At 34.7% G+C, this 26557-nt stretch overlaps 2 protein-coding genes across 4 annotated transcripts in view; one reads left to right on the forward strand and one right to left on the reverse strand.

The window, feature by feature from the left end:
- Nucleotides 1-5024: 5024 nt before the first annotated feature.
- On the reverse strand, nucleotides 5025-9022 carry LOC112053393 (zinc finger protein 33B). Of its 2 annotated transcripts, XM_024092793.2 has the most exons (3): nucleotides 8890-9022; nucleotides 8615-8767; nucleotides 5025-7448 (listed from the first exon to the last, which is right to left on the reverse strand). In XM_024092793.2, the coding sequence occupies exons 2-3, from the start codon at nucleotides 8741-8743 to the stop codon at nucleotides 5457-5459; spliced, it is 2121 nt and encodes a 706-aa protein (XP_023948561.2). In that variant the 5' UTR covers nucleotides 8744-8767; nucleotides 8890-9022; the 3' UTR covers nucleotides 5025-5456. The 2 variants fall into 2 exon arrangements, with proteins under 2 accessions (XP_023948561.2, XP_052743201.1); XM_052887241.1 differs by lacking the exon at nucleotides 8890-9022 and having other exon boundaries at nucleotides 8615-8864.
- A 10806-nt stretch (nucleotides 9023-19828) lies between these two features.
- The window catches only part of LOC112053394 (dipeptidyl aminopeptidase-like protein 6), a 156871-nt gene continuing 150142 nt past the window's right edge, over nucleotides 19829-26557 (forward strand). For both annotated transcript variants that reach the window (XM_052886322.1, XM_052886325.1), the window contains exon 1: nucleotides 19829-20049. The gene's annotated coding sequence lies outside the window, so the exon portion shown is untranslated. The remainder of the gene's footprint in view (nucleotides 20050-26557) is intronic.

A 26557-nucleotide genomic window follows, 5' to 3' on the forward strand; every position in this document is an offset into this window, starting at 1 on the left:
CTGTCGAGGTTATAGAATAGCGCTACTTGGCTACATCCTGCATTTTAAGGCCGTTACTAGTACTAGGACTAGATTCATCTGGAACTGGAACAATACGTACTGTGTGCTTTAGGAATTTGTCTTAACATATTTTGTCCGATTCCGGAGTCAATTAAGTAATCATTTACTTTGTAATTTTTTATTATGCTACTTGGGTTATCGGGATGAACGCAGTCACAAAAGATAGATAAAGCGCTCACTTATGATAGTATAGTATGGATAGAGTACAGAAGAGTCAGAGCCAGACCTAACAGCTGGCTGTGCAACGTGCGATGTCGGCCCGCCGCCGCGCCTCGGCGAATTAGTGCATGCACGCCCCGACCGCACTTGATACTTTGCATAAATTATGATGATAAGTATGGATAGAGTCGAACAGAGTTCAGAGTTAGCATGCATGCGAGTTGGCATGCTCGGGCCAACCGCGCCTGATACTTTGCATAAATTATAATGATAAGTATGGATAGAGTCGAACAGAGTTCAGAGTCAGAGTCGGAGCACGGCTCGCTGTGCACAGAGGCGATATCGGCGCAACGTGCGGCACGCTGCGCTGTCGGCCCGCCGCCGCGCCTCGGTGAATCATTGCATGCACGCCCCGACCGCACTTGATACTTTGCATATATAATTAAATCTATATCTTTTTTTTCTATTTTAATATTATAAAGAAGAAAAATTTGATTGTTTGTTTGTTTATAATGAATAGTCTCTGAAACTACTGGACCGATTTAAAAAGTTTTTCACAATTAAAATACAACATTAGTCCGATTGTAGGTAGGTAGGTAGGTCGTGTTTATCCCCGTATTCTCATGGGAACGGGAATAATAAATATTTTAAACTAGCAGACGCCTATCAGTTTCACTCGCGTTCTATAGGTAAGCGCAGTGTTGGTCACGATCCTGAAATGAAACAACAACAACATGACCTGGAAGAGAGCGTCATCTCCAACTCCTAAGAAATGTATGCCAATTCGACCCACCGGCAAAATTATTATGGGCTCTCTTTTCTGGGATAGCCCAGGGGTAGTAATGATCGAATGAATGACCTCAGTCATGAAACTACAATTACGTGGTGTTATATACAAAGCAAATGAAAAAATTTCGTAACGAAATACGCGAGAAGTGGCGTGGAAAACTAACAAAAGTTTTTTATTTTACCAAGATAACGAACAAGTACATAGTTGCGATGGCTGCCATTGATGATGCTGACTTTGAATTGATGGAGCACCCACCGTATTAAAAGGGTGACTACGTTGTAAAATAAAATAGCATCTAATAAAAGATAACTGCATCTTAGTCATTCTCACTACTTAATGAACACCGTAGTATTTAAAAATTACTGTATGTACTGATAACTTGTGTTTATTTTGAATCGTCATAATAAATTTGTTATTGTTTTATATATACTTATAAAAATAGTTATGGTAAAAGGCGTATGCATAAAACTATAGTGTAAGTATCAAAAGTATCGAACCGCAGTACAGTCGACTGCGAGCGGTGAGTGGCGCTCGACGCGGCTGCTTTGTTCGCCGCCAGCCGCCGCGCGCAGGGTTGCCGCTTTATTAATCACGCTCCATTATTTATTTTCCATTTTCCTATAACTATCACTTCGTATATGCGCTATACGGGTATAGCGTATAGTACAGAACACAACTATAGAAGGTAAGATTCTTACAGCTTGCAACGCTCACATAAACAAAATGAAGTACCTACTCTGTGCGTCTGTTTGTTTGTTCGGGATAGACTCAAAAACTGCTAAACAGATTTACCTGCGGTTTCACCAAAAGATAGAGTGATTTATGTTTATCTAGGTAAAAAGTCAGTATTTTGTATAATCAGTTGAAATGTGACAAGAATTGATAAATTATTCGCTCGGAGATAGGAAGTTAATAGTGTTGTTACTCTTACACCCTCGTGCCTCAGAGAACGTCGCTCCCAGCCATCTGATAGTGACAAATAGTCAAAACATTTTTTTTTTATTCTTTACAAGTTAGCCCTTGACTACAATTTCACCTGATGGTAAGTGATGGTGCAGTCTAAGATGGAAGCGGGCTAACTTGTTAGGAGGAGGATGAAAATCCACACCCCTAAAAATTATCACCCTACCGAAGCCCACAGACCCTCATTCGAGCAGTGTAGTGGGTTTAACTCCATATCCCATCTCTTTAGGAAGCAAGGCCTTAATGTTTGAAGTACTTTAACTCCATATCCCATCTCTTTAGGAAGCAAGGCCTTAATGATTGAAGTATCGCAAAGTAACGCTGGGATTCATTAATCTGAAAAAAAAACCGAGTGTGCGTTAGACTACACCACTGAAGTAAAACTTCTTTTGCTCTCTCAACATCCGTTCGCTTCGTAGGATTGCACTTTTGCGTAACGCATTCATATTCCCCAAACCTGCATATAGGAATACTCGTACTTCAAAAGTAAGTTGTGTGAACCCTGAACAGTCGTTGTCGATGTCTAGGCGGGCCGATAGCAATATCGCTGAGTGCGGCACGAGCCCGCGCCTAATTTACTACGCCAACGCCTGCCTGCGCTGCTGCCCTGGTACATATCGTGGGAGATGACGCAAGGAGTTTTACTGTTTTATTTTTTTTTTTTACTCGTCATTTATCACGTACGTACTACGAACGAACCAAAAATTCCAAATAACGAATTTCAGGCATCTATGGATTTATTTTTCGTTCATTATTCAGTTGTTATTTCTTATTGTGATAAAAATGTAAGACTCTGAAAACTAGCTTCTCTGAAAAACGTCAAAGAATTTTGTCTGGTTATGACGAATAATTTACTTATAGGTCTTACTATCGGCCTACCTAGTTAGGTATGTACCTACTTAATATTAGAGGAATTGAGAGTTTGTACGAGGTACCTACACAAGTAATCTGAGGATCTGCTGAATTAGCCTGGCGATTTTGGAATATAATTTATCAATAGAGAGCTACATCTTCATCGAGTAACATATTATATCCCCGTATTAGAACGTAGAACGGGATCTACGAAAGTGAGACCGCCGGGCGTCTGCTAGTGAAACGCCTAAAACTTACGTGTTTATTGTTGTAATATGGCCTTTCAATTTTAAACCTACACAAGGTCCTTACTCATGAGCTAGTTTATGCAATTCTGTACTTATTTCAAAAATGTTCATGATTTTTTTTTTTTTTTTTACGTTATATAGGCTAGCGCTTGGCAGCAATCATGCTTGACAGTAAGCGATGATGCAGCATAAGGTGGAACGCGCTTGCCTAGAAAATGCCTATTCACTCTTAGGTAAGTATCTGAAGTAGACTTTTGGCGTTATAGGACGCAGAAGACCAATAAAATATCTCCCATCAGCATGGTCGATTGCAACTAGACATTGCAGAACGTACAGTATTTCTTGTTATTCTAAGGTTCCCAAGGGTAGCCTATGTTTACCTCTCAGACCAGTTACATAATATTTGGTCTGAGGTTTAACTTCATACTATTACTATTTATCGACCCTATGTATATGAAATCTGTGTTATTAATATGTTTCGTAGGTATTTTTCTAAACTAATTTAACAGGTAGGTGCCTATTTCTACTGTTATATTTAAAATGTATGTTTGTAGATACCCATATTTGAACATTAATATTTATAATATATTTATTATATATATTGTAAAACTAACACATAACATTCTGAATCTAAAATACCTACGTATCGTCATAGTCATGATTAATTACCTACATCCGGCACACTGTTGAGCACGAGTCTCCCTCTCAGAATGAGAGGGGTTACCGGATTAGGCCTTCGCTAGCCCAATGCGGATTGGCAGACTTCACACACGTAGAGAATTAAGAAAATTCTCAGGTATGCAGGTTTCGTCACGATGTTTTACTTTACCGTTTGAGACACGTAATATATAATTTCTTTATAGTATGCACATAACTGAAAAGTTGGACTTAGAGGTGCATGCCCCGGACCGGATTCGAAACGCTTTCTGAATCGAATTACTAGCGACATCTGTTGTCTAATAGCTGCATGTGTTCTATATTGAGCTGAACTTCGCGGTTTCTCTCGTTTTTGAGTTTCGTTACTTAAGTACAAATCTTTCCTCTTTTCATTAACTATTATTAGTTTAGTAACTATTAGTAGATGGAGAAAAGATGTGTTAATCCCGAGTGATGAAATAACTTATTCGTTAAATTCTATTACATATAAACAGCTTACTCGTTTTTAAAATAAATGTTAAAGCATTAAAAGCAAGCATTAGAAAAAATACTAATGTACCTAAATTTAAATGTACAGCGTCATCTCTTAGAGAATAGCGCAACTACTTCGAATCCAATGAGCTGATAAAAGAAGTCTACTCATTGGTGATGTGCATAAACCTACACCTTTAATTTTTTTGGATCTACTAATTTCCACAAAAGTGCAAATTTTTAAGAAGAGCGTTGAATATATTTAATTTGCTAAGCATAAATTCTTAAACTTATATTTTTTGGTAATCAGTTGGTATTGAGTTGAATAATATCGTGCCATTAATTTTAGTTGCAAAACCTTCCCTTAGATGTCACTGTATTTCAGATTTCAGACTTTTAACTCCTTCATGCATTTTAGCACTATCCAGTCTATAGTGATAAAATAATTATCATAATCTATGGCACTATCAGTTGTTCGTTATTAAACCATATTCAGCTCACTGCTGAGCTCGAGTCTCCTCTCAGAATGAGAGGGGTTAGGCCAATAGTCCACCACGCTGGCCCAATGTGGATTGGCAGACTTCACACACGCACGATGTTTATCCTTCACCGCTTGAGACACGTGATATTTATTTTCTTAAAATTGGAGATGCATATGCCCCGGATTGGATTCCAACCCACACCCTCCGGAATCGGAGGCAGAGCTGTTATCTACTGGGTAATCACGGCTCACATATTTGAGCTTAGTAATTATTAATAATATTGTATTGTATAACTTTTATTGTAATTTCTATTTCAATTAATTAAAAATAAAACACTCAATATACCGCTTTTAACTTTATTTTACTTTTTCTTAAGTATACCTATTACATTAATTAAAAACATTTGAGGGCTTTGCCCTAAAAAAATAACTAGTAGGAAGTAAAATAATGATGAAGTTAACTCTATTTCAATTTATTTATAACTTTAACACTGATGATGCTCATTGTCATTTAAGTTCCAAGTCAGTAATGGTATAATATAGTAAATAAAAGTAAGGTAGCACATAATATTATACAGAAGAACAAAATTTACAAGTTCTAGAGCTAGCTGTAAAACTTAAAAAATAAAACTGATTAATCTAGCTAACAAAAAAAACACCTTCTCAGTCTTAATTATTAATTATATTATAATAAAGAGCTATTGCTAAAATGCTTGATAAATAAAAAAATGGTTTTTATTTATCAAGTATTTTGTATCAATATTCATTTATGAACTCATTCATACTTGTTCCATGGTACATTTTCTATTGCATGCTTCTTTAGTTTGTGCTTTTTGAGATATTTCGAATCAATATAGGCCTCACCACAAATTGTACAAACGTATGGCCGCTCTCCAGTGTGTGTCCTTAAATGAACTACCAGATTTCCTTTCAATGCAAAGAATTTCATGCAAACTGAACAACCAAACTTCTTTTCCCTAGTGTGGGTTAACTGATGTGTTCTCAAATGTGTTCTAGTCTTGAATCTCAATGAGCACAGCTGACAGGGAAATGGCCGCTCATTAGTGTGGACACGTTCGTGCATAATTAACATTGCTTGGCTCGCACAGCCTTTGCCACAAATCATACAATCAAACCTTTTCAAGTTCTTTTTAAATTTCCCTTCTGCACTACCATCATCGCTGTCCTGTAGGTGTTTACTTTCAACGTGTTGGTCCAATGCTGATTCAACAGAAAACATCTTCTTGCACAGTGAACACGCATACCCCAACAGCTTGCCTGCGTTAGTCATTATTTCTTGTTTGACTGTCTTCATCAATTCTTCTTTAACCTTTGATTTCCTCAATTTGTGACAATCATCACTTCCTTTGTGTGTTGCTAGTGAAAGTTTACTATCAAATTTGATACCACATTGATAGCATGTAAATGGATTAATGTGCGTCAGTCTGTGTGTTTGCATTGTGATCTTTTGATGGAATCTCTTATGGCAAATGTCACATTCAAATTCTTTAATACCGCTGTGTATCATCATATGACGTTTGAGATTATTTTGATTTGCAAATGTTTTGTGGCACAAATTGCATTGTGGTTTACTGTTGTGAGTGTATTTTATATGTTGAGTCAGAGTATTTCTTTTGACATCCTGGTCACAGAATGGACATGCAACATAGAATCCTGTTGTGCTGTGCAATAGCATATGCCCAGCAAGAATCTCACCTGTCTCGAATCCCTTGCCACACAAATTACACAAATATTCTTCAGAGTTATGTTTCAATTGATGATTCTGATACTGGCTCAAGTCCTCAAAATGTTCACCACACTCACAAAGGAATGTACCATCGTCCCTCTGTATCACTGTCGCAATATTACTGTCATCGGCATACTCTATAATTAATTCAGAAGCATCACATTTCAATATTTGGAGATCAGATTCGTCACCTTCATAAAAGATCACCTCTTCAGGCACAGAATCCTCTTCCATTTTCATGTGAGGATCTGACAAGTACTTAATACCATCATCACCCTTTAGAAGTATAGTCCTTTCAGCACCAGAAGGTGTGAGAATTTTAAGGTAATTTTTACTCTGCAAATTATGAAGCATGTCAGGCGTTATAGTATATTGACTATCTGATTCTTCGTTTATTAAAAGATTTTGCTCTTGAGATGGTTGACTTACGTCATTAACATCCATAATAATGCTATCTAAATTATCATTCATATCTTGACCCTCTTCATTTTCCAGTATTGTAGCTGGTACGTTCAAGGAAATTTTAGGGTTTGACACAAGAAATGATTTAATTTGATTTTCAAATGGAGTGATATGAGTGTTCTTCTGGAATTCTACTAAATTGTTTTTGTCAACCACTTCTGTTGCTTGCTCTTCAAAGTTCTCATCCTGCTGACTGTTGGATTCCATTGGCTCTTCGTTATAAGCTGCAGTATCTTTGTTTTCATTGGGATCATTGACAACAACCACATAGTATGTATCATCATCACTATCGTCACTGGGCTCCTGTTTTATTAAATTTTCTATTTCCTTCATGATTGTGATGTCATCCATAGTCATATCAGAAGTTATTTTTACTTTTTCTGAATGTTCTATTTGTGAAAAATTCTTATTAAGTTTTTGATCAATTTCAGGTGTTTCCAGCTGAATTTTCAATTCTTTGTCTACTTTTATACACTGTGACCTAAATTCATATGCTGATATCATAAGTGAATAACAATTGTTACACAAGTTATGTGGTAATCCATCGTCATGCTTTACCTGAAATGAAAAAATAAGAATTACAAATATTAAATTGATTAACATAAGCTACTGTGTTCTAGTACATAAAAATTTGTCTTTTAGTATATCATTAAAAGACTAATTTCAATACTAGAAAACAATTATTAAGTAATAATTTTTTCCTAGCACATAATGGTTGTTTTACAATCCTTAAGTAAATAAGTTCCATCAAAATCTTTTTCTTTCTTTTCATCAGCATAAAGTAACCTAGATAACTAGTTAAAAGTAAACATCTAACAGCTAGTTAAAATCTGATTATTCAAATAGGTTCAACAGTTTCAAAGGTTAAATGACAGACTGAAAACAATGTAATAGTTACTTACATTGTTCAATTTAGTAATCATTATAATTAAAAAAAAAAAAACATTTAATAAAGGGACATACATTGCTAGTATTGGATAGTAGTCATTCTGGCATTACAGATCAAACACTTGTTTATTTTTTGAGTGCCATAACAATATACAATATTGATAAAACACTCTTGAATAGTAGAGAACAGTTTATCACTAATTTTATACTGAAGGTGAGGTTGTCGAGTTAATGAAAAGCTTATGTGGTTAAACAGTGAACAATTACTATCAGCACCAAAGATTTTATACTATAGATGTCACTAAGTCGTAGAAGCGGTCAAAAGTAGCACATTAGTCACATTGTAAACAATAAAAGTTATTTAAACAAATAACAACTAAATATTAGTCTACAAAGTCGAGTTTTGTAATCAAGTGTAAAAACTATATAAACTTATGTTGTAAACTAAGCCATACTTACTTGAATTAGATTAATTTTGAATTTGACCTAATATGCTAATTGATATAATGTAAATTGTATTATCATATTCATATTATTAATTCAAAAAACATGTTAGCCAGTCTTAAGACTTGGAAAAAGTTCATTTAAATTAGCATAAATTATAAGTTGTGGATCCCGCCAAAACCCTCAACGTAGTAGAGTAGCGTCTAACCTACAAATCCTTGTCCCTATAAGCAACTAGCAAAAAGAACAAATTTATAATTTTAAATTATCATATAAATCAAAATCTGGCAAGTTAAAATACTATGTTGCATGGTGGACTTAATCAACAGTTTGTCAGGAATTGTTACTAGCTTTTAAATTACCATAATAATTTAAATTGATAAATTACCTACCTCAATGCTCGTGATTTCCGAAAACTGCTCTTTATAGTTTTCGTTGTCATTCAAAAGTGACACATCTGTTTCGGGCGACAGACAGCATCGACACAAATTCGACCAAGAATCCATCTTAAAACACTTCATACATAATTATGCCTCCCGGAAAATCTGAAAAAATTATAAATGTATTCTTGAACATTGTTTAGTGTTTGACAGTTTCTATTAAATCAGAGAGCACAACGAGCACAATAAAGTAGATAGATATCCAGAGAGTAAAATTATCTACGGACCTTGCCATAAAGACGATCTATTGAAAATTATAGACAACAGAGCGTAGAGCGTAACAAAATGGCGGGTCAAACTCGCAGCAAGAAATATTAAAGCGGATATTGCGTCACAACATAGTTGGCGCGTGGAATGCGATGATTGCATGATAACTTTAATGTTACCTTGATTTGTGAAAATTAAAATAAAATTTAATTTTATTTAACCAAATGTAATGATTACAAAATGACATTTTTTATTTTTATACTTGAAACAGTCTCAAGTTATTGATTTTTTATCGAAACGGTTATTTGACTAAGTTTTTTAATTCTGGCAGTTGGCACTACTTCCGGTTCGTTCTTACATTATTTTGGATATACATCTAAATGTTATAATCGTGTATTTGTATCATAAATTTCAACATATAAAATAATAAATAATATATTTTAAATAAAAACATACTTTTTTATTTTTGTAATATTTAATCTGTATTTTAGGAACGTAATCTAGTTTCTGAGAAGTATGCCAGATGGCGTTTAATACCGTAAAGAAAGACCGCAATTATTCGAAAAATAATTTCGTTTTGACTTGATGATTATTTTTCATTGAGTGAATAAATAAAATATATAAAATAAATGGTAATAAATGAATATTATCCGTGCGAATACTGTGACGACATAATGTATTTTCTATGGTGACGATATACTCGATACTCGAGAACAACCCGATAACCCGATTACGAGTTACCGTTTAATTGTAACATACGTTTGTTTAAAATCTCACTCGCGATAATGTAATCTGTCGATATATTGTAAACAGAACATACTGATTACAAACGAGTTATTTTTCGGTATATTTTAATCTATCGAAGTGAAAATAAAGTAAAGAGAATTACTAATAAAGTCAATTAACATTTTTGTGTTTCTGATACAGATATATGGTTGACATTTATTGTCAAAATTATTAAAATTAAAGAATTAAATGTTTTTTATTATATTATCTCACAAAGTTAATTTTATTCATAAAATGTTGAGCACTTTTCTGACCTAAAAAGATTTAAAAAAGTACCGTTCTTTTTTAGAGGGATGATAAAGATTTTATATTACATTACGGCACATGTGCATTTTACTTTACATTACGGCACATGTGCGTAATGAGATACATTACGATATTGAAATTGGTGAAATAAGCGATACTTTACGAGCAAATGTGTTATAAATGATCATATAAATGTCAAGACAACAATATAAGCTTGTGTAAGCACAAAGTTCGTATCTCTTAAGTTTAGCTGGATCTAAAGTCAGAATAGTTTCTGAGCTCCAAGTCTTAACGCCAATATGAGGTAGGTATTTGTCACTAGACCTGCATAAGTTCTCAAACTTTGAAACCGATCCGTTCATTAAGTTCATGTTGAAATCAAATTCAAATGACAGATTCATTTATTAAGTAATTTCACACGTCATTGTCCGTATAGTTTTTTTTTTCAACATAATATATGGTCTTAACGAATAAAGTAGTGGACTATGTCTGTTCATCATTACCTATTAACAATCCATATTTCACTGTTGGGTCGCCTCCTCTCAGAATGAGAGAGGTTAGGTTAATAGTCCACCACGCTGACCCAATGCGGATTGGGTTTCACACAGATTTAAGAAAATTCTCTGGTATGCAGGTTTTCCTTGACCATTGGAGACTCTCTCCGCGTCGTGTTCCTCATTACTGAGGGTCGTGACCCCTATCACACATTTATAACTTTTTTCCGTACGATGTCACGCCATGCGGCTCGGCTTTTCGCGACTTGTAGAGCTTCGTGTACTTTTGTATCGAGAGTGGTGCGGATTTGATCTGACCAACGCATCGGGCTACGTCCCGGAGGTCTCTTTCCTTCCACTTTGCCAGTGATAACAAGTTTCTCTAGGTTATCTCCTTCTCTTCTTGCACATTTAAAATTTGTTCTCGGATGCCTTTGCCGATCGACGATTGGAGACATGTGATGTTTAATTTCTTAAAATGCACATATCTTGAAGAGTCTCTCTCGAGCCTACGCCCTCCGAATTGAAGGCAGAAGTCATACCCCCTTGGGCTATCACGGCTCACACGAAGATGACAACTGACTATCTGTTCTGATGCGTCACGACACGACACGTCAGAAAAATATAAATCCGCCTTCTGCCATTCTGACGTAGATAAATAGCGTGCATACCCATGTGCGCATACTGTTCAGCCTTTTTACGATTATTAAGTTAATAAGCTTATAGTTTTAATTAATTTTGCCACTACGAAAGTGATTCATATAAAATTATAGAACAGTTGCGCTTCAATCAATCATCTCCTATAATGGTAGGCTTCCACAGATCCGCACCGTACGCATCGGATGCAACGCATCAAGCGGATTTATAATTTTACGATACATAAAATCCGTTCGATACATTACGTACGATGCAGTTTAGTGGACGCCTACGTTAATGCTACTCGTATGCTGTGAATTTTCTTTATAGTTTGTAATGGATGTATGTTTATTTGGATATTTGTTACTTTTTAAAGCCGCTACTGCTGAAGTGATTTGACTAAAATTTGGAATGGAAATTGAATTTACTCTGGATTAACACATAGGCTACTTTTTATCCTGGAAAAATTCATGGTTCCCGAAGGATTTGTGAAAAACTAAATTTCACGCGGACGAAGTCGCGGGCGTAAGTAAGTTACATTTATAAACACATCAACAACTATATCATCATTGTAGTTCTTTAACATAATCGGTATCATCATTAACAATCCATATTCGGCTCACTGTTGAACACAAGTATCCAATCAGAACGAGAGTGGTTAGGCTAATTATAGTTCACCACGCTGGCCCAAGACTTCACATAGATATTTAGGAAAATTCTCAGGTATGCAGGTTTCCTCTCGATGTTTTCCCTTCACCGTTTGAGCCACGTGATATATTTCTTAAAATGTACATAATATAACGAAGAACTTAGAGGTGCAAGGACTGGATTCGAACCTACGCCTTCCGAATTGATGGCAGAAGTCATATCGACCGGGCTATCGCAGCAATATACGAGATAATCGTAATCGGTATACGAGTATTAAATTATTGAAAACTAAAAGGCGCTCCGCGGTTACACCTGTGTATTATAAAAGCTTAGGACTTAGTAAACGATTTTAAAACTCGGTTCAGTTGATCCAGAGATTCCCTACAACTTTACAAACTTTACTACTTTATAATATTGGCATAGAAGATGATTGTTAATAAGACTTTAGCGAGAGATTCTTAAAATTAGGCTCTTAGCACCAAACGCCTTTATTAATCTAACTTAAACTGAAATATTGAGAAAACCCGTGCCTCATTTTTCACTCCGATTGCATTATATTTCGCCTCAAAACACCACAAAATGTTGGCAACAACTTATATCAGCGATAACTCTTCCAAATATATTGTATGTACGCCCGTTATGAAAGTGGTTGTATGAGTAGTTGGTTTGGCTCTTCATCATTGGCACAAGTTTTGACATATATACGTATTGGATCTTATCGGGGATTTTTTTTTTATTTAACTGGATTAATAGACTTTTTATAATTTAATAGGTCGCATAGACGCCTTCGAGATGTGGTGTTGGCGTAGTATGCTCCGTATTCCGTGGACAGAGCATAGGACCAATGCATCGGTGTTGAAACTACTCAACATCTCAAAAAGATAATAATTCATGTTAATACCACCAAATTCGTCGGTTCAGGATCTTCTTGATCTGGCCTTTTTTTTTCTTTACATGTTAGCCCTTGATAACAATCAAATCTGAGATGGAAGCGGACTAACTTGTTAGGAGGAGGATGAAAATCCACACCCCTTGCGGTTTCTACACGACATCGTACCGGAACGCTAAATCGGTTGTCGGTAGGGTGGTAACTAGCCACGACCGAAGCCTCCCACCAGCCAATCCTGGAACGGAACCCAGGACCTCCGTCATGTAAATCCACCGCGCATACCACTGCGCCACGGAGGCCGTCAAACGAGAATGTCCTAGATTTGGTCTAGGAGTGTTCGCCTTGACCTTCCCCTTCCAACATTTCCGTTCACTCGTTATCAAAGAATTGATAACTGTTAAGTGTCAGTGTTACCAATTTCTAAAGGTGGGTACAGATTGGTGCAATGCAACATGTAATGTAATATTCTGCCTTACATTGCATGTTCCCTGCTGCCTTGGACGTGTGGACGCGCGGTACGCGCATTGACTGCGAATCAGTCGGCTCAGTCCTGCGCACACTGCGCGCCCCTTTGTGTTCGTACCAAAAACCGACAAATCTCGGATCGAACCGCGCACGAGTTGTAACGCTCGGAGCTTGCGCGACCCAGGCGCAGTTCGTGCGCGCGGCGTCCAAACCACGAGCATTCGTGATACATTGCAGCAATGTGGACGTCAAATTATTGCATTGCATGTTGCATTACATGTTTCATTGCACCAATCTGTATCCACCTTTAGAATGTAAAAGCAAAACAAGTTGAATGTCATGAAACCCGAAATTGTTCTGCCTTGTTTATTTTGCATTGCGTTGCATTGGAATTATAAAGATACTATTTCATTACAATTTTTACAGACCAACAAAAGATTTTTACACTAAAACAAAACTATTTTTTTTTCGTGTTGAGTAAGTGCCGATGGCTCCATGTGGGACCACTACGGCGTTACCGGGGGGTTCGGGCGAGCGCAGAAGCATCGCCTGAGACCCGAAGGCTGAAAACTATTCAATATCACACAATTATGTATATGTACATATAATGAAAAAAATCACGACTAACACACTACATTCTGCTATAACATTTAAGAACAGGACTAACAAACGCAATCTCAGAAATAAATATAAAATTAAAATTTGGCGACCACGGACAAAACCATAAAGAAATAAAAACGTATTATGTGAGGGTGCTCACGCTCAGATATATAAAAATCTGCCAAACTCCAGTAAAGAGTTAAGAGTTGAACAACATAAATGTATTTAAGAAATCGACTAAATCCTGCATCCTTACAAACTTGGACAAAATATTTAAAAAACCAAATAATTAATATGCTAACTCTAAGTTAAGTCTGTGGTAAAGTGAACAACAGTACGTACTTTTTTGGAGAAATAAAAATCTTTAAACCGACAAACCAAACGACAAATACCTAGTCAATTTTAATAATATATATGCAGTTTTGCATAAATACGGTATACGAAATATTGAGTTTTTCTATAGCAGGCCAGAGTTGGGAAGTTAGTGGTGATATACCCCTGCGCAACAGACCGACCCGGTCATTATAACTAGTGATAGTGATTCTGAAAGTGATCGTTACAGAATCTAATATTATCACTTGCATACATTTGACATCTCGCTCGCTCATACTCTACGCGGTACGTCTTTGCCGTTAAGGTGGTGATTAGCCACGGCCGATTGCTTCCACCGAAAAACTACCAATGACTCGTAGACTAGAATCAATTCTATTAGTTTTAATTTCTAATCGGGTCAAGGACATTTAAAAATATTACGTGTTGGTATAAAAATAGACGACCGGTAAAAATATCGATTACTTTAGTCAATAGAGCTAATAATTCGAGGCGAACAAAACCCTTCGACGATGTGATTACGAATGCTCGGGAGGTACATTTAATATTTAGGAGCGAACTTGATTAGGGCTTGTACGCCTATTATACGAGTAGAACGAATCTAAAGCTTCGTTCGCTTTATTAGGGGCCTTTGAATTTTATATTTATAAAATTTATGAAGGTGTGTTACCTATATTTATATTCTATACCCCAATTAGTATACTAACCTACATATTTTCTATCTACTGCTCGCTAAAAATATATTTATGTAACTAATTTCCATTGAATTTATTTTTGTAAACACTAATCCTTTTTAGCCTATGAAAAACGGAGAGAAGTTTTTCAATTCGACGTGTATTTTTTTATGTATGAACACGTGTAACTTTTTACCGAGTGGTCCGATTTTGATATTTTTTCACAGAGTAACCAGAGTGAGTCTTTAAAAGCAACGTACTGAAGCATATACAAACTTTTTACATAATTTGTATTTCAAAATTTAACACTAACAACAATTACGTAAATAAATATAATAATCAATAATTACCAATAAAGACAAATACTCAATCTTATTTCTTTAGTTTTTGTAAACAGTTTTTAAAATATTTAAAAATCCAAGACGCCATTTTTCTTGAATAATATTGAAATTTACTGATGAGACGGTTCGTGTCGTACTGACTCGAGAATATATTATTTTTTGAATTTTGTATTTGTAGCGGCTACGACACCCTCATGTTCCGTACGCTCCATCTGTATATTACTGATTAATCTGTGTATTTTTTTCAATCCTAAGGAAAACAGGAGATGATTAATTGTATACACATTAATTATTGTTAAGTAAAACCACGCGTAACATTGTATAGTGTAATCCGATTTTGATAATTCTTTTTTTGTTAGATAGAGCCTCAAAAATAGTCCCATATTAATTTGAAAAAAAAATCCTACCCCAGGGGTGGAAAAATATTTCATATTTTATGAATAAAAATTAGTAGTAACTGTACCAATTACAAAACAAACGATTGGCGAAGGCGAAACTGAATCAATAGTCGAGCATGGTACAGAATATTTCAGATATTTTTGTCCGAACTCGTATAAAGGTGAAATACAATTTTGAATGCTATATTTTCAGTTAAAAACCGTCGTATTTCTCCGCATTGCAGATTAAAGTTCACAGGACTAATTAATGCCAGTGTGACCTACATACAGATGTAGATAGACAGAGTTAAACAAAATTATAGTATGTGAATGACGAATGTAATCTCACTATGCTAAAGTTTATATACACCGTACATTTTTTTTTCGTAAAGTGACTATTCTATTACCGTATTCCGTATTCCATTTGAAGGTCTTCGTGGCACAGTGTTATCCGCGGTGGATTTACAAAACAGAGGTCTTCTTCAGGTTAAGGTTTTCTTAATTGGTCCAGGTCTGGCTGGTAGGAGGCTTCGGCTGCGGCTGGTTACCTACCGGCAAAAGATGTACTGCCAAACGATTTAACGTTCCAGTACGATGTCCTGTAGAAACCGAAACGGGTGTGGATTTTGATCATCCTTCTAACAAGTTAGCCCGCTTCCAGCTTAGATTGCATCCTCATTTACCATCAGGTGAGATTGTAGTCCGCAGAAGAACCAAAGTCAACGACATAGCTTAACGAGTTGCGAAGCTGAAGTGGCAATGAGTGGGGCACATAGTTTGAAAAGCCGATGGACGTTGGGGTCCCAAGGTGCTGGAATGGCAACCCCGCACTACAAAGCGCAGTGTTGGTAGACCCCCCACCAGGTGGACTGACGATATCAAGCGAGTCGTAGGGACTCGCTGGATGCAGGCGGCTCAGTATCGTGATGTTTGGAAGTCCCTTCAAAAGGCCTATGTCTGCAGTGGATGTCCGTCGGCTGATATGATAATGATGGTGATGAGATTGTAGTCAAGGGCTAACTTGTAAATAATAAAAAAGAAACTCGGTGTGCGATTCGAAACATAATTTTTCATCGCGTTTTCGTTTTGCGATCATCTAACATAGTTATACAATTAGCAACACAATCATCCATGGTGAGTGTTCCCATAATGCAGCCAATCGCCAAAAGTGGAGGAGCATTGCACATAAGGCGTCGCTCATCGCTGCAATATAATATAATAGACTAGATATTCTATTATATTATCTATTATATATAATATAATAGATAATATAATAGACGCGCCGCTAATGTATTAATGGCGCTCACTGTCATTTGATAATGGCGGTGTTATTGTCATTAGTGTAAAGCGCTGTCAATTTTCTGAACCTGTGAAGGACTTCTTTCGTGGCGCGGAGTTTAGTTAAATCGACTATGACCCTAACAACGTCAAGTGGCAGAGACTTAAGGATACTCTATAATCTAATGCTTTCCATAGGTGAAAGAATTTTAAAATGTATTCCCTACAAACAAACAAACAACAAATTTTTCCTCTATAAAGAATAGCTAGTAGACCTCACGGTTGCATCAGCGTAGTTTCCATTCCGCAAAAAATGCTACGAAAAGTGCTACGTCGCTCCTAGGAAAGTCTACGACAAATCTACGAATACTTTGGTAATTAAATGATGAGTACATTTCAGTACGATAATTAGTTTTACTATACTAATTATCGTACTGAAATACATATTTATGTATATATAAATATGTATATTTATGTATACATATTTATATATACATAAATATGTACCTATATAAATATATTGGTATACAATATACATACAGTTAGTATTTGCAATAATATTATTATCAGAGATTGTTGAGCAAGAGTCTCCTCTCAGAATGAGAGGCGTTAGCCCATAGTGCACCACGCTGGCTCTTTTTTACAAGAATTAAAATACTTTAATTCTTATAAAAAAGAGTTGGCAACCCGAGGGAACGACGCATGACGTCATCTTTTTTGAGTGTGCAGGCTCCATCGAATTATAAGACGTTGTCACGTCAAAAAAACTCGGAATCTATAAATGTGATCTACTGAATTTTAATACTACTAATGGGTTTACGATATGTTTCATATAGTAGAGTTTTGAGATCCAATTAACGTAATTTAATATTAATTTATAAATAAACCAAGATCAGTGATACATATTTTAATTTTCCACTTTTCGTCTGTTTATAGAAAGCCTGCTTCACAGTAGTAGTCATCATCATCATCATTATCAGCCGATGGACGTCCACTGCTGGTCATAGGCCTCTTGCATGGACTTCCAAATAAAACGGTCACGAGCCGCGAGCATCCAGCGGCTTCCTGCAACCCGCTAGATGTCCTCGGTTCACCTGGAGGGTGGTCGACCAACACCGATACGGGGTCGCCATTTCAGCACCTTGCGACTAACGTCTATCGGCTCTTGGAACTATATGGCCTGCCCATTGCCACTTTCGCGTAGCATATATAGCATAGTAGTAGTAGTAGTACCGTAGGCAATTATGGAGGTAGGATCTACAACTGTGTGTTTTTTTTATATTCTCCTCGACATAATATGAGTAACCATGTCCCCAGTAGCCAGTCACTCAGCTTCGTGACAATAGTAGTGATTAGGTCTACTGTGGTTTGAAGAAAATTGAGGTTGAAATCTGAAACTATGTTTGTGATGTTGAGAGTTAAAGTTTGATCTTCACTTCAACGGTGTTTCTCGTTCAAAAACGAAATAAAACTATAACTATAACTGTATAAAATAGAAATATACTCAATCATCCTTTAACATTGTTTACACATTACATTTCAGATCGCTATGAGAACATTGTGCTGTTATGAAACTTTGAAAATCGTAAATAGATTTTATGAATGACGTTACTGTCAAACAACAACTCTGTAGTTGTAAATGAATAAAATAAACGTAGACTCCGACGTTACTTTGATGTGCTACAACGTCGGTCTATATACGACTTCTAGTATAACATCGAGAACACAGAACAGATAGAGCGATAAAGCTAAGCGCTTAGGTAAGCGTATATAAATGCTAATTATAAATTATAAAATCATATCAATACTAGTTAGCCGAACTTCGTACCATTTAGTCTCCGTACAAATTCTGTGTAATGTAATAGGCAATCATCACTGACTGATCCATCGACACACAGCTCAAATCACTGAACGGATTGCTCTGAAATTTCAAACGTAAATAGTTATTATTACGGGTGACTAGGAGATCACGCGGGATAGCCTAAAATCCTAAATACACGCGGCCGAAGTTGCGGACACCAGTTATATACAAAATTGGCTGTTTCGATTTTCCGACTTTTCGATTGAGTTTTTCTTATTTCTTGAAGTTTTTGAACCAACTCTGTATCTGGGCAAATGAAAATAGAAACAACTTTTCAAATATACCAAGCCATTCAAAACAAATGATTTTTTTGTTTGTTAATGATAATATCTGAATTTTTTTAACAGATTTAGATAAATTTTACAACAGATAGGTATTTATCTTTGGAGAAGAACATAGTTTTTTTTGGTGTAGAAATAAAACATAAGGACACTGAAAGAGGTATGAAAGATTTCAGGTAATTTATAGCTAAAAATCGAATTCCAGGCAAACGAGGTCCCGAGCTATAACTATATAGTTGGTAATATATTTTTTTTAGTTTTCATATTCAGTAAACTTAAACGTCGGCACTTAGTAATTCACCACCAATACACTTGTACTAAGTTGTTAACGACGCATCAATAGTTACCCACGTAGGTTAAGTTCATTAGTTTGTCATAAGTTTAAAAGGAGGAACGAGATGGGTATACTCGTATACGTAGCCAGCTGTGAGTGCGGAAGGGACGGAGATTGTTGGAAGCTGTGAACTGTAAAGGTATGTTCACAGTTTGTGGACCGCACAAAGGATTCGGGGTCATGAGGCTGCAGTTGGAAGAACTACCATTTTTTGGGGAAAAAATATTAGTAATCGATATAACAAACTATTAAGTTTACTGTTTCCAATTTATGTGTACAATCATATATTTTTCTTTAATTATTATGATACTATAATTATAGTAATTCCAAATTTTTCCTTCTTCTTCCAGATTTCTTAAATATTTTTTATGGGTAGCCAAGGCACCAATTCTAAATTCTAGGGTGAAAATTGCATTTGCTCTATTGGAGCTTTTGTAAAAGTTTTATTTACTTTCAATATTATTGTTATCGGCATTAAATTAGTACTCTGGACAACGACATTATATTGTACCTATAGATAACCGTACATTACAGAACAAAGTAATTGATTTTGCAGATATTACAAAATTTTAAATGTTGTTGTAGCACCCATTTTAAATTTTCGCAGATAAAATACTTGTTACTGTATATTATATTTTATGGGGAGCTGAATTAACGCCTGGCAACACTGCTGAAAGCGCCGGGAAAATGGGACCCAGTTGCTTCAGTCGGCCGGCCGCCGCGCCTCGAGTAGGTCGGGCGAATCGAGCGATACAAATGAACTGTTAAAAACCGCATTTATATCGATATAAATAAAAAAAACAATCGAACATCAATTAAAAACAAATTTTATTTCGGTTTGATGTCTTTTCGTTTATGTACATTTAATGATTGTTTACTTATGTAAGTACTAGTGTAAGTGTAGTGTTAACTGAGTTCAAATCGAGGTTTTGGCTAACAGGTGAGCACAGGAAGAATAAAATAACTGGAATACTTTTTTTATACGTAGACAAAGTACGTTTTTGATCAACAAATGAATAGGCTGGTTTATTAACTCGATTAAGTGTATAAAACCATGTAGTTGTAACTGCCAATGAACTGACTATATTTTCTTTTTTACTGTGTTGTATAGAACACATCTTTTAGAGCTAAAGTTTATTGGGTTATATAAATTAATGTTTAATATTTATATTTAAAATTAATACTTCTATGATAACGTGGTCACTGGTTGCCTAAATAGTAAGCACAGGGATTTGTGTGAACTTTGAATTATTTAGTAGAACTGCGGATGGAACAATATTTTAGAGAACTTTATCTTAAAATAAAAGCTCGCAAATGTTAAATGTTTTATAAACATTATATAATAACAATTTACGAATAAAATTGTGCCAAGAGAGCATGAATTTCTTTATTTATTCCCCCTAACATAAGGCAGAGATTGCTTCTGCCAGAGATCGAGATAGGGCCGCCTTTTTAATTTGACTTATTTATATTTACTTATACTTAAGTAAGTACCACAAATTTCAGTTATTTTACGGAAATTTATAATATAATATTTCGATTAAGATATTGGCATTACGAAACTGTGACGTAACTATATAACGATAACGCCGTAATTGCTATAAACATAGAGACACAAATATCACTACAATCGTCTGAGTTTAAATACTGGCTTTTGTCTTTTACAGTTTATTTTTATTTTGGAAATAGTGAGCACATAATTGAAAATAATAAATAATATAATAACATTATTTATTTGATTGTGATGAATGTTTTTTTAAGAGAATCAAATTGACATAAAACTTTAATTATTTGGTATAATATATATCTTCATATACCATGTACAGTCTAACACACTGTGTTTTCTTATTAGATTTCGTTTTCAGGTTGTATAGTATTTTCGTACGTATTACGAAAGTACGTGTAGCTCATATAAAATCGAATTGATGGTCAATTTGCCTTTTTACAGTACTTTTTATTGACTTCATCAGTTTAACTGTTTGATGTAATGGTTTGTGTTGTCTTTAAAGTATATACTTGGCCTAAAGTATAAAATATAGGGTTCATTTATTTTATCAACGAAACCAACGTGTCTGGAAAAAAATAAGGAAAATAATCTTCTATACAAAACTCGACTACAATAGCCGTGTATTATATTCCTAATTGATCGACTTTTAACGTTCAGGAAAAAGAAGTCCGCTTCGTTTTTAAAATCGGAATATAATAAAGAATACAAGGCGCTTGTAATACAAAAACTTTTTAATAAAGTCTCAACCGATGAAGAACAAAAAGTAGGTTACTTTTAGTTGACACGAAACTTTATTTCGTTTTGTTAAACAGTGGCCTTTGGGATACTCGTAGCATGGAAAATATGGAGAATATTATGATCGCAACTTCAAAATGAGAATTCTTTTGTAACGATTTTTTTTTTGGAATGTATGTTTATTTTTTGTTAGTCTCAGAAGGTCTGATAGTCCAGCTAGTAATTTATTAACTTTGACGTATGTCAGTTTACATATATATAAGAAATTCAGATTGTATGTATGTAACAAAACAAATGTAACAAATGTCATCCAGTGCTTACTGGTGGATATCATACGTATATAGTATGTAGATGACGTTTTGTCAATAGATTTGACGTTTATTTTAATAGGTCGACAATAAAGACCAAAATAGTGAATAGTCCAGCTGGACTACAAGTCTTTAACAATCATTTCGTTTCGTTATCGTAGGCGTTTATAGAAAGTATCTACGCAACGTAGAGCTGCGTAGTGTCGTGGCTACGCAGAAGCTAATTGTTCACGTATTAACGCCATTACGCGCCTACGTTCAAAGAAATCCTCTAAAGATTCTTAGAAAAGAAATAAGGTTAAGAATTCCGTCAATAAAAAAATAAACCTGTAAAGACACAAATGGTGCGATAGCATAGATGTGAGTTCGCGTTTCACTTGTAATTTGTAGTATTATTTATTTGAATATTTTCATTTATATTTTTCACTAAGGGCTTTTATCAGGTTGCCACGAAGCTAAGTATTAGCTTAGTTTATTATTAGGGATTTGTTGTAGTATTGTGAATAAAATAAAAAAAATACATACTACATATTAGAATACTTAGAATATTACATCTTAGACGAGGATATAGAAATTTGAAACTTGCTACTTCCCTAGGCCACTATGGTCTGTTCACTATATCACTATGTTTGCCTTGTACTTAATATTTAATTTTACAATGATTTTACAGCTCATGCTCCTATCATAGGAGTTTTATGTTCTGACGAAAGTCTGGCTTTCTTAGCCTCCTATACGGTAAGGTATCATTCTATGTTTTTCAAAGGTACATAAAATATGAACAAAGCATGCTAAAACCACTTTTCTACAAAATATAGGTTACTAGGAGAGGAGAAAGCATAAAGAAATGTGTGCTTAAAGCAGTTGGGCTCGTGTGCACCGTAATTGCTTCCTCTATGTAGAGTCTACAGGAAATGCGGCGTGCGAAACGACCTCCTCCCTGTTGCTGCCTCTCGCGTCTCGAGTCGCTATAAATTCGAACAGAAATGCAATTAAACCTCAGCGGGAAAATAAAAGTGAAGTATACTTTAACGTGTATTAAAACTATTTTTTTATGTCTTTCTATCCCAACAAAGAATGGAGGTTACATTCCCCTGTATAAATAACTATGTTGGACGTATAAAGGTAGAGTTGTTTTTTTTAACTCTACTATGTAATGCTACTTACGTCTTCATCTTATAAGATGTGCAGGAAAATTACTTTTTCGATTACTTTGATATATATTTTATTTTATTTAAAGATTACTTTATTGCACACAAAAATTTAATTGAAATTTATTCATTATTAATTTATTTACACTTTATTTTTACAACAAAAGAAGAAAATACGAACAATAACACAGAAAAGTGTAGTACAGGATACAAAAGGCGGCCTTATCGCTACGTAGCTATTTCTTCCAGGCAATATGAGAACACAAGAATGCAGGTGATGTAAATAAAACAAAATACATACATTAAAATAATTACCCACTAATATTTAAACCAAATGACAAACATACAATTAAAATAATAAATATAATGTAATAATAAACTAATATATACCTACTTTAATATCGTGGCAGTAAGTAAATATACGTGCTTCATAATTTATTGAGAATTAATGTAATTCAACTACTTTTTTAAATATGTCCAATGATTTAGATATTTAGATTGACGAATGTCTACTGGGAGTACATTCTACAATTTAGTGGCACGCGCAGTAAACGTCTGCTTGTAGTATTTACTTGAAATGTAGGTTCTACGATTGTTTTTTCCAAAGGAACATGAACATGAATGTCTCTTTGCCATGACTATCGACTAGGTTACAAGGTCAATTCTAATAAGAAAATCCGTACCATTTAGGTACGATGATGGTATTAGACGTAATATAAAGTTTTACTTCGTAAAAACTATATTACTCGTTAGTAAAGTAATAATATATGCGTATTTTGATGTGAAACATTTATAGCCGCACGTAAAACCGATTTCTGGCGTGGCGACGCATGCCGTGGTGACGCGTCGCCACGCTATATGATGGTATATATATACAGTCTATATGCAGTAGTGTGTACGGTGTGGTATTTATTGTATAATTATGACATATTTAGTTCCTATCACAATTTGTTCTTTTCTGCATATTACTTTTACAAAATAATGTCGATGTTTCACGTCTGCCAGCGTCCCGTGACGGCTCACATTTTTTTTTCGATGTGACATCAAGATACAAAATTCTGCGCCTGAACGCTTTCTATCTGCCCGGGGCTTAGTATAAAAAATCTCTGAAGGCCCGACAAATAGACGATATAACAAGCTGACGAGCAAGGTCGAATATCAACCAATAACATTACAGATTTCATCTTTCAGTCAATTACTTTTGAAGCAGTGGTGCAAAACGGATTTCTGTTTAATGCTCAGATTATTTTTTCTCCCGCTTACGTAAGCTGAGCTTAGCTAAGCTTAACAGAGCAGAAATTGTGAGTCAAGTAAAGGAGAAAAATGTATTATAGTACACTTCGAGAAACCAATTCGCCTACCGTCGGAGCTATGTAATAGTTTGAACAAGAATAGATTCCATTTAAATGTTTTAGTTCCATTGTGATGTTTCAAAGCTTTTGTTCAAAAGGTTACCTTCTGAATGTAATATTGACTTTGGAAGATTAATAAGTATTGATTTGATGACCTTTGATGCAATTATGTATTCGATTAAATACGAGTATATTCGAACTTTTACTAGGGACTTTGTCCGCGTGGAAGATGATGTGTTCTCTCCCTATTTAATTCCTTTATATTTATATTTTCACATGTTTTATATATTATAACAAATAGTCCACTAATCATTTTACAAAAATATAACTCAAAACTTGAAAGATTTATATTAAAAAAACTTCATCGCCTTTTTCAACCCATTCAACCCTTTAGGGGTAGAATTTTGAAAAATCTTGAATGGAATTATGTTTTTTTACCACCACCAATTTTTAAAAATGTAACTTTATAAAATAATTCCTGTATCACCTCATTCTGATTTAATTTTTGTGACAAAATTCACTAGTTTTCAAATCAATTGAGAAATGTGTGAATACTGTATGATTACCACCAGTAGGAACAGGACGGCATATGTTACAAAGAATCTCAATTTCGTATATTATGTCAACTTGCATACGTCAAAGATGGTGGTAGACTTCGCCGGCGAACCACTCTACCTGCAAATAGATACTGCAAAGTAATTAATTAATGCAAAATCGATTGCTAAAAATTAGAGACACAATTCACTATATAGTCTGTCCAAGATACAATTTAGGATACATCGTATTATTTAATGCTAGTATTCGTTGTGTCATTTGGTATTTCCTACGTTTATATTACACTAGACCTTTTTAAACGATTGATGTTTTACCTATTATGTAAACAATCCCTAACAATTTTAGTTATAATTACTTAATTCAATGTTAATCCAACAGACATAGGTCGACATAATAATTTTATCTACTCCCATATCATAAAATACCTAATATGAAACAAACAAAAGTAAAGTGGTATTATTATATTATTCCTGTGCCTCGTGTCTCTAATATAAAACTCACTTCATTCAGTTTACAAATTTAACTCGAATTTTATGCAAACGTTACATAATTCATTATTTAGGTAGAAATCCGAGAAACAATAGCGCTATTAATAAACATAAATCCATCTGAGTTATTATCTACCTACGCTAATAAATTAAGGGCTCAGTGAAAGCAAAGTGGACAATCTAGTTGACAGAGTTGCCAGTTTGAGAGTTTGATTTTAGTTTGTGTTTCAATTATGTTATTAAAACTTTATAATCTGTACTCAAGAAGGATCAGTGCTGTTTTCATAATCTATCTACTTCAACCGGAAACTTTTCGAGTTATAATTGTTTTCAGAATCAATATATTTGTTGTTTTTTTGAACATTTATTCACATTCCAATTCAATCATATATTTACGAGTAGCTAGGAAAGTGGTAGCTATATAATATTGAATATGCACACAATAGTTTAAGTATCGACCTTTTAGATGGAATCCATGAAAGTTGTAGAGAATTTCCTCTCTTGAAAGAAATTTCCCGACTATCTTATTTTTTCCTATGGAAAGTGTTGGAGAAAATCAGACGGAAACTTCTTTATATCCCGGATATTTCCAGGATTATATTCAAATTAGGACATATTCGGGAAACCTCGGAGAAATGAGAATCCTAGCTTAAATACATTACAGCTGCTATATGATATATATTAGATATATGCTAGTTACGTAAAATAACGTGATAAAATTATATTTGTAACGTGAACGTTGAATTCACAAAAAATCTGACATTACTCTAATAATTCTCTAAGAATGTTCCAAATAACATTGGGCATTAGGTTCAATATGGAAACAACGCACGCGAATTATTTTCGTAATAACCCTTTTTACGATAGCGCGTATATAACGAGGCAGTTGTAAAAGCTCTGACTACATTTCTTTGTAAGAAATGTATTCAAAATTAATTGGATGTTCGATACCAAGTATGCTTAGAATAGTAAAAAACTGGATCAAGGTTACGCAAACTTACAACACTTTCTCTAATACGTATTAGTGTGTGTGTGTGTATGAGTCTCTATAGTCTTTTACGTATAGATCCAAGATCCAGCTTAAGGAATATTCCATTATACCATCATCTTTTACTTATTTGGTATAAGAAATAGATGATAGAAAATATTCACATTGTCACATTGCAAATAGGTTGTTAAATTCGGATGTGTCATGTTTTCTATTGTTTTTAAGCTATTGCATAGCTATTATCGCGGGCTTTACGGTGTGTGACCATATCAAGAAATTCCGTAACGAAAATATACCTCACACCTAAGCATTAACACCCAAAATACTGCATAAATAAAATAAATAAAAAATTATAATTGCATTTATG

This window comes from Bicyclus anynana, chromosome 2 (genome assembly GCF_947172395.1).
Source record: "Bicyclus anynana chromosome 2, ilBicAnyn1.1, whole genome shotgun sequence".
In the NCBI taxonomy this organism is placed as follows: Eukaryota; Metazoa; Arthropoda; class Insecta; order Lepidoptera; family Nymphalidae; genus Bicyclus; species Bicyclus anynana.

What these genes read in the sequence shown, in the direction of transcription:
- LOC112053393 (XM_024092793.2), bottom strand. Translation starts at nt 8,743, where the DNA reads ATGAAGTGTTTTAAGATGGATTCTTGGTCGAATTTGTGTCGATGCTGT. An exon ending in CGGAAATCACGAGCATTGAG is followed by an intron (nt 7,449 to 8,614) that starts GTAGGTAATTTA and finishes TTTTCATTTCAG; the next exon opens with GTAAAGCATGACGATGGATT.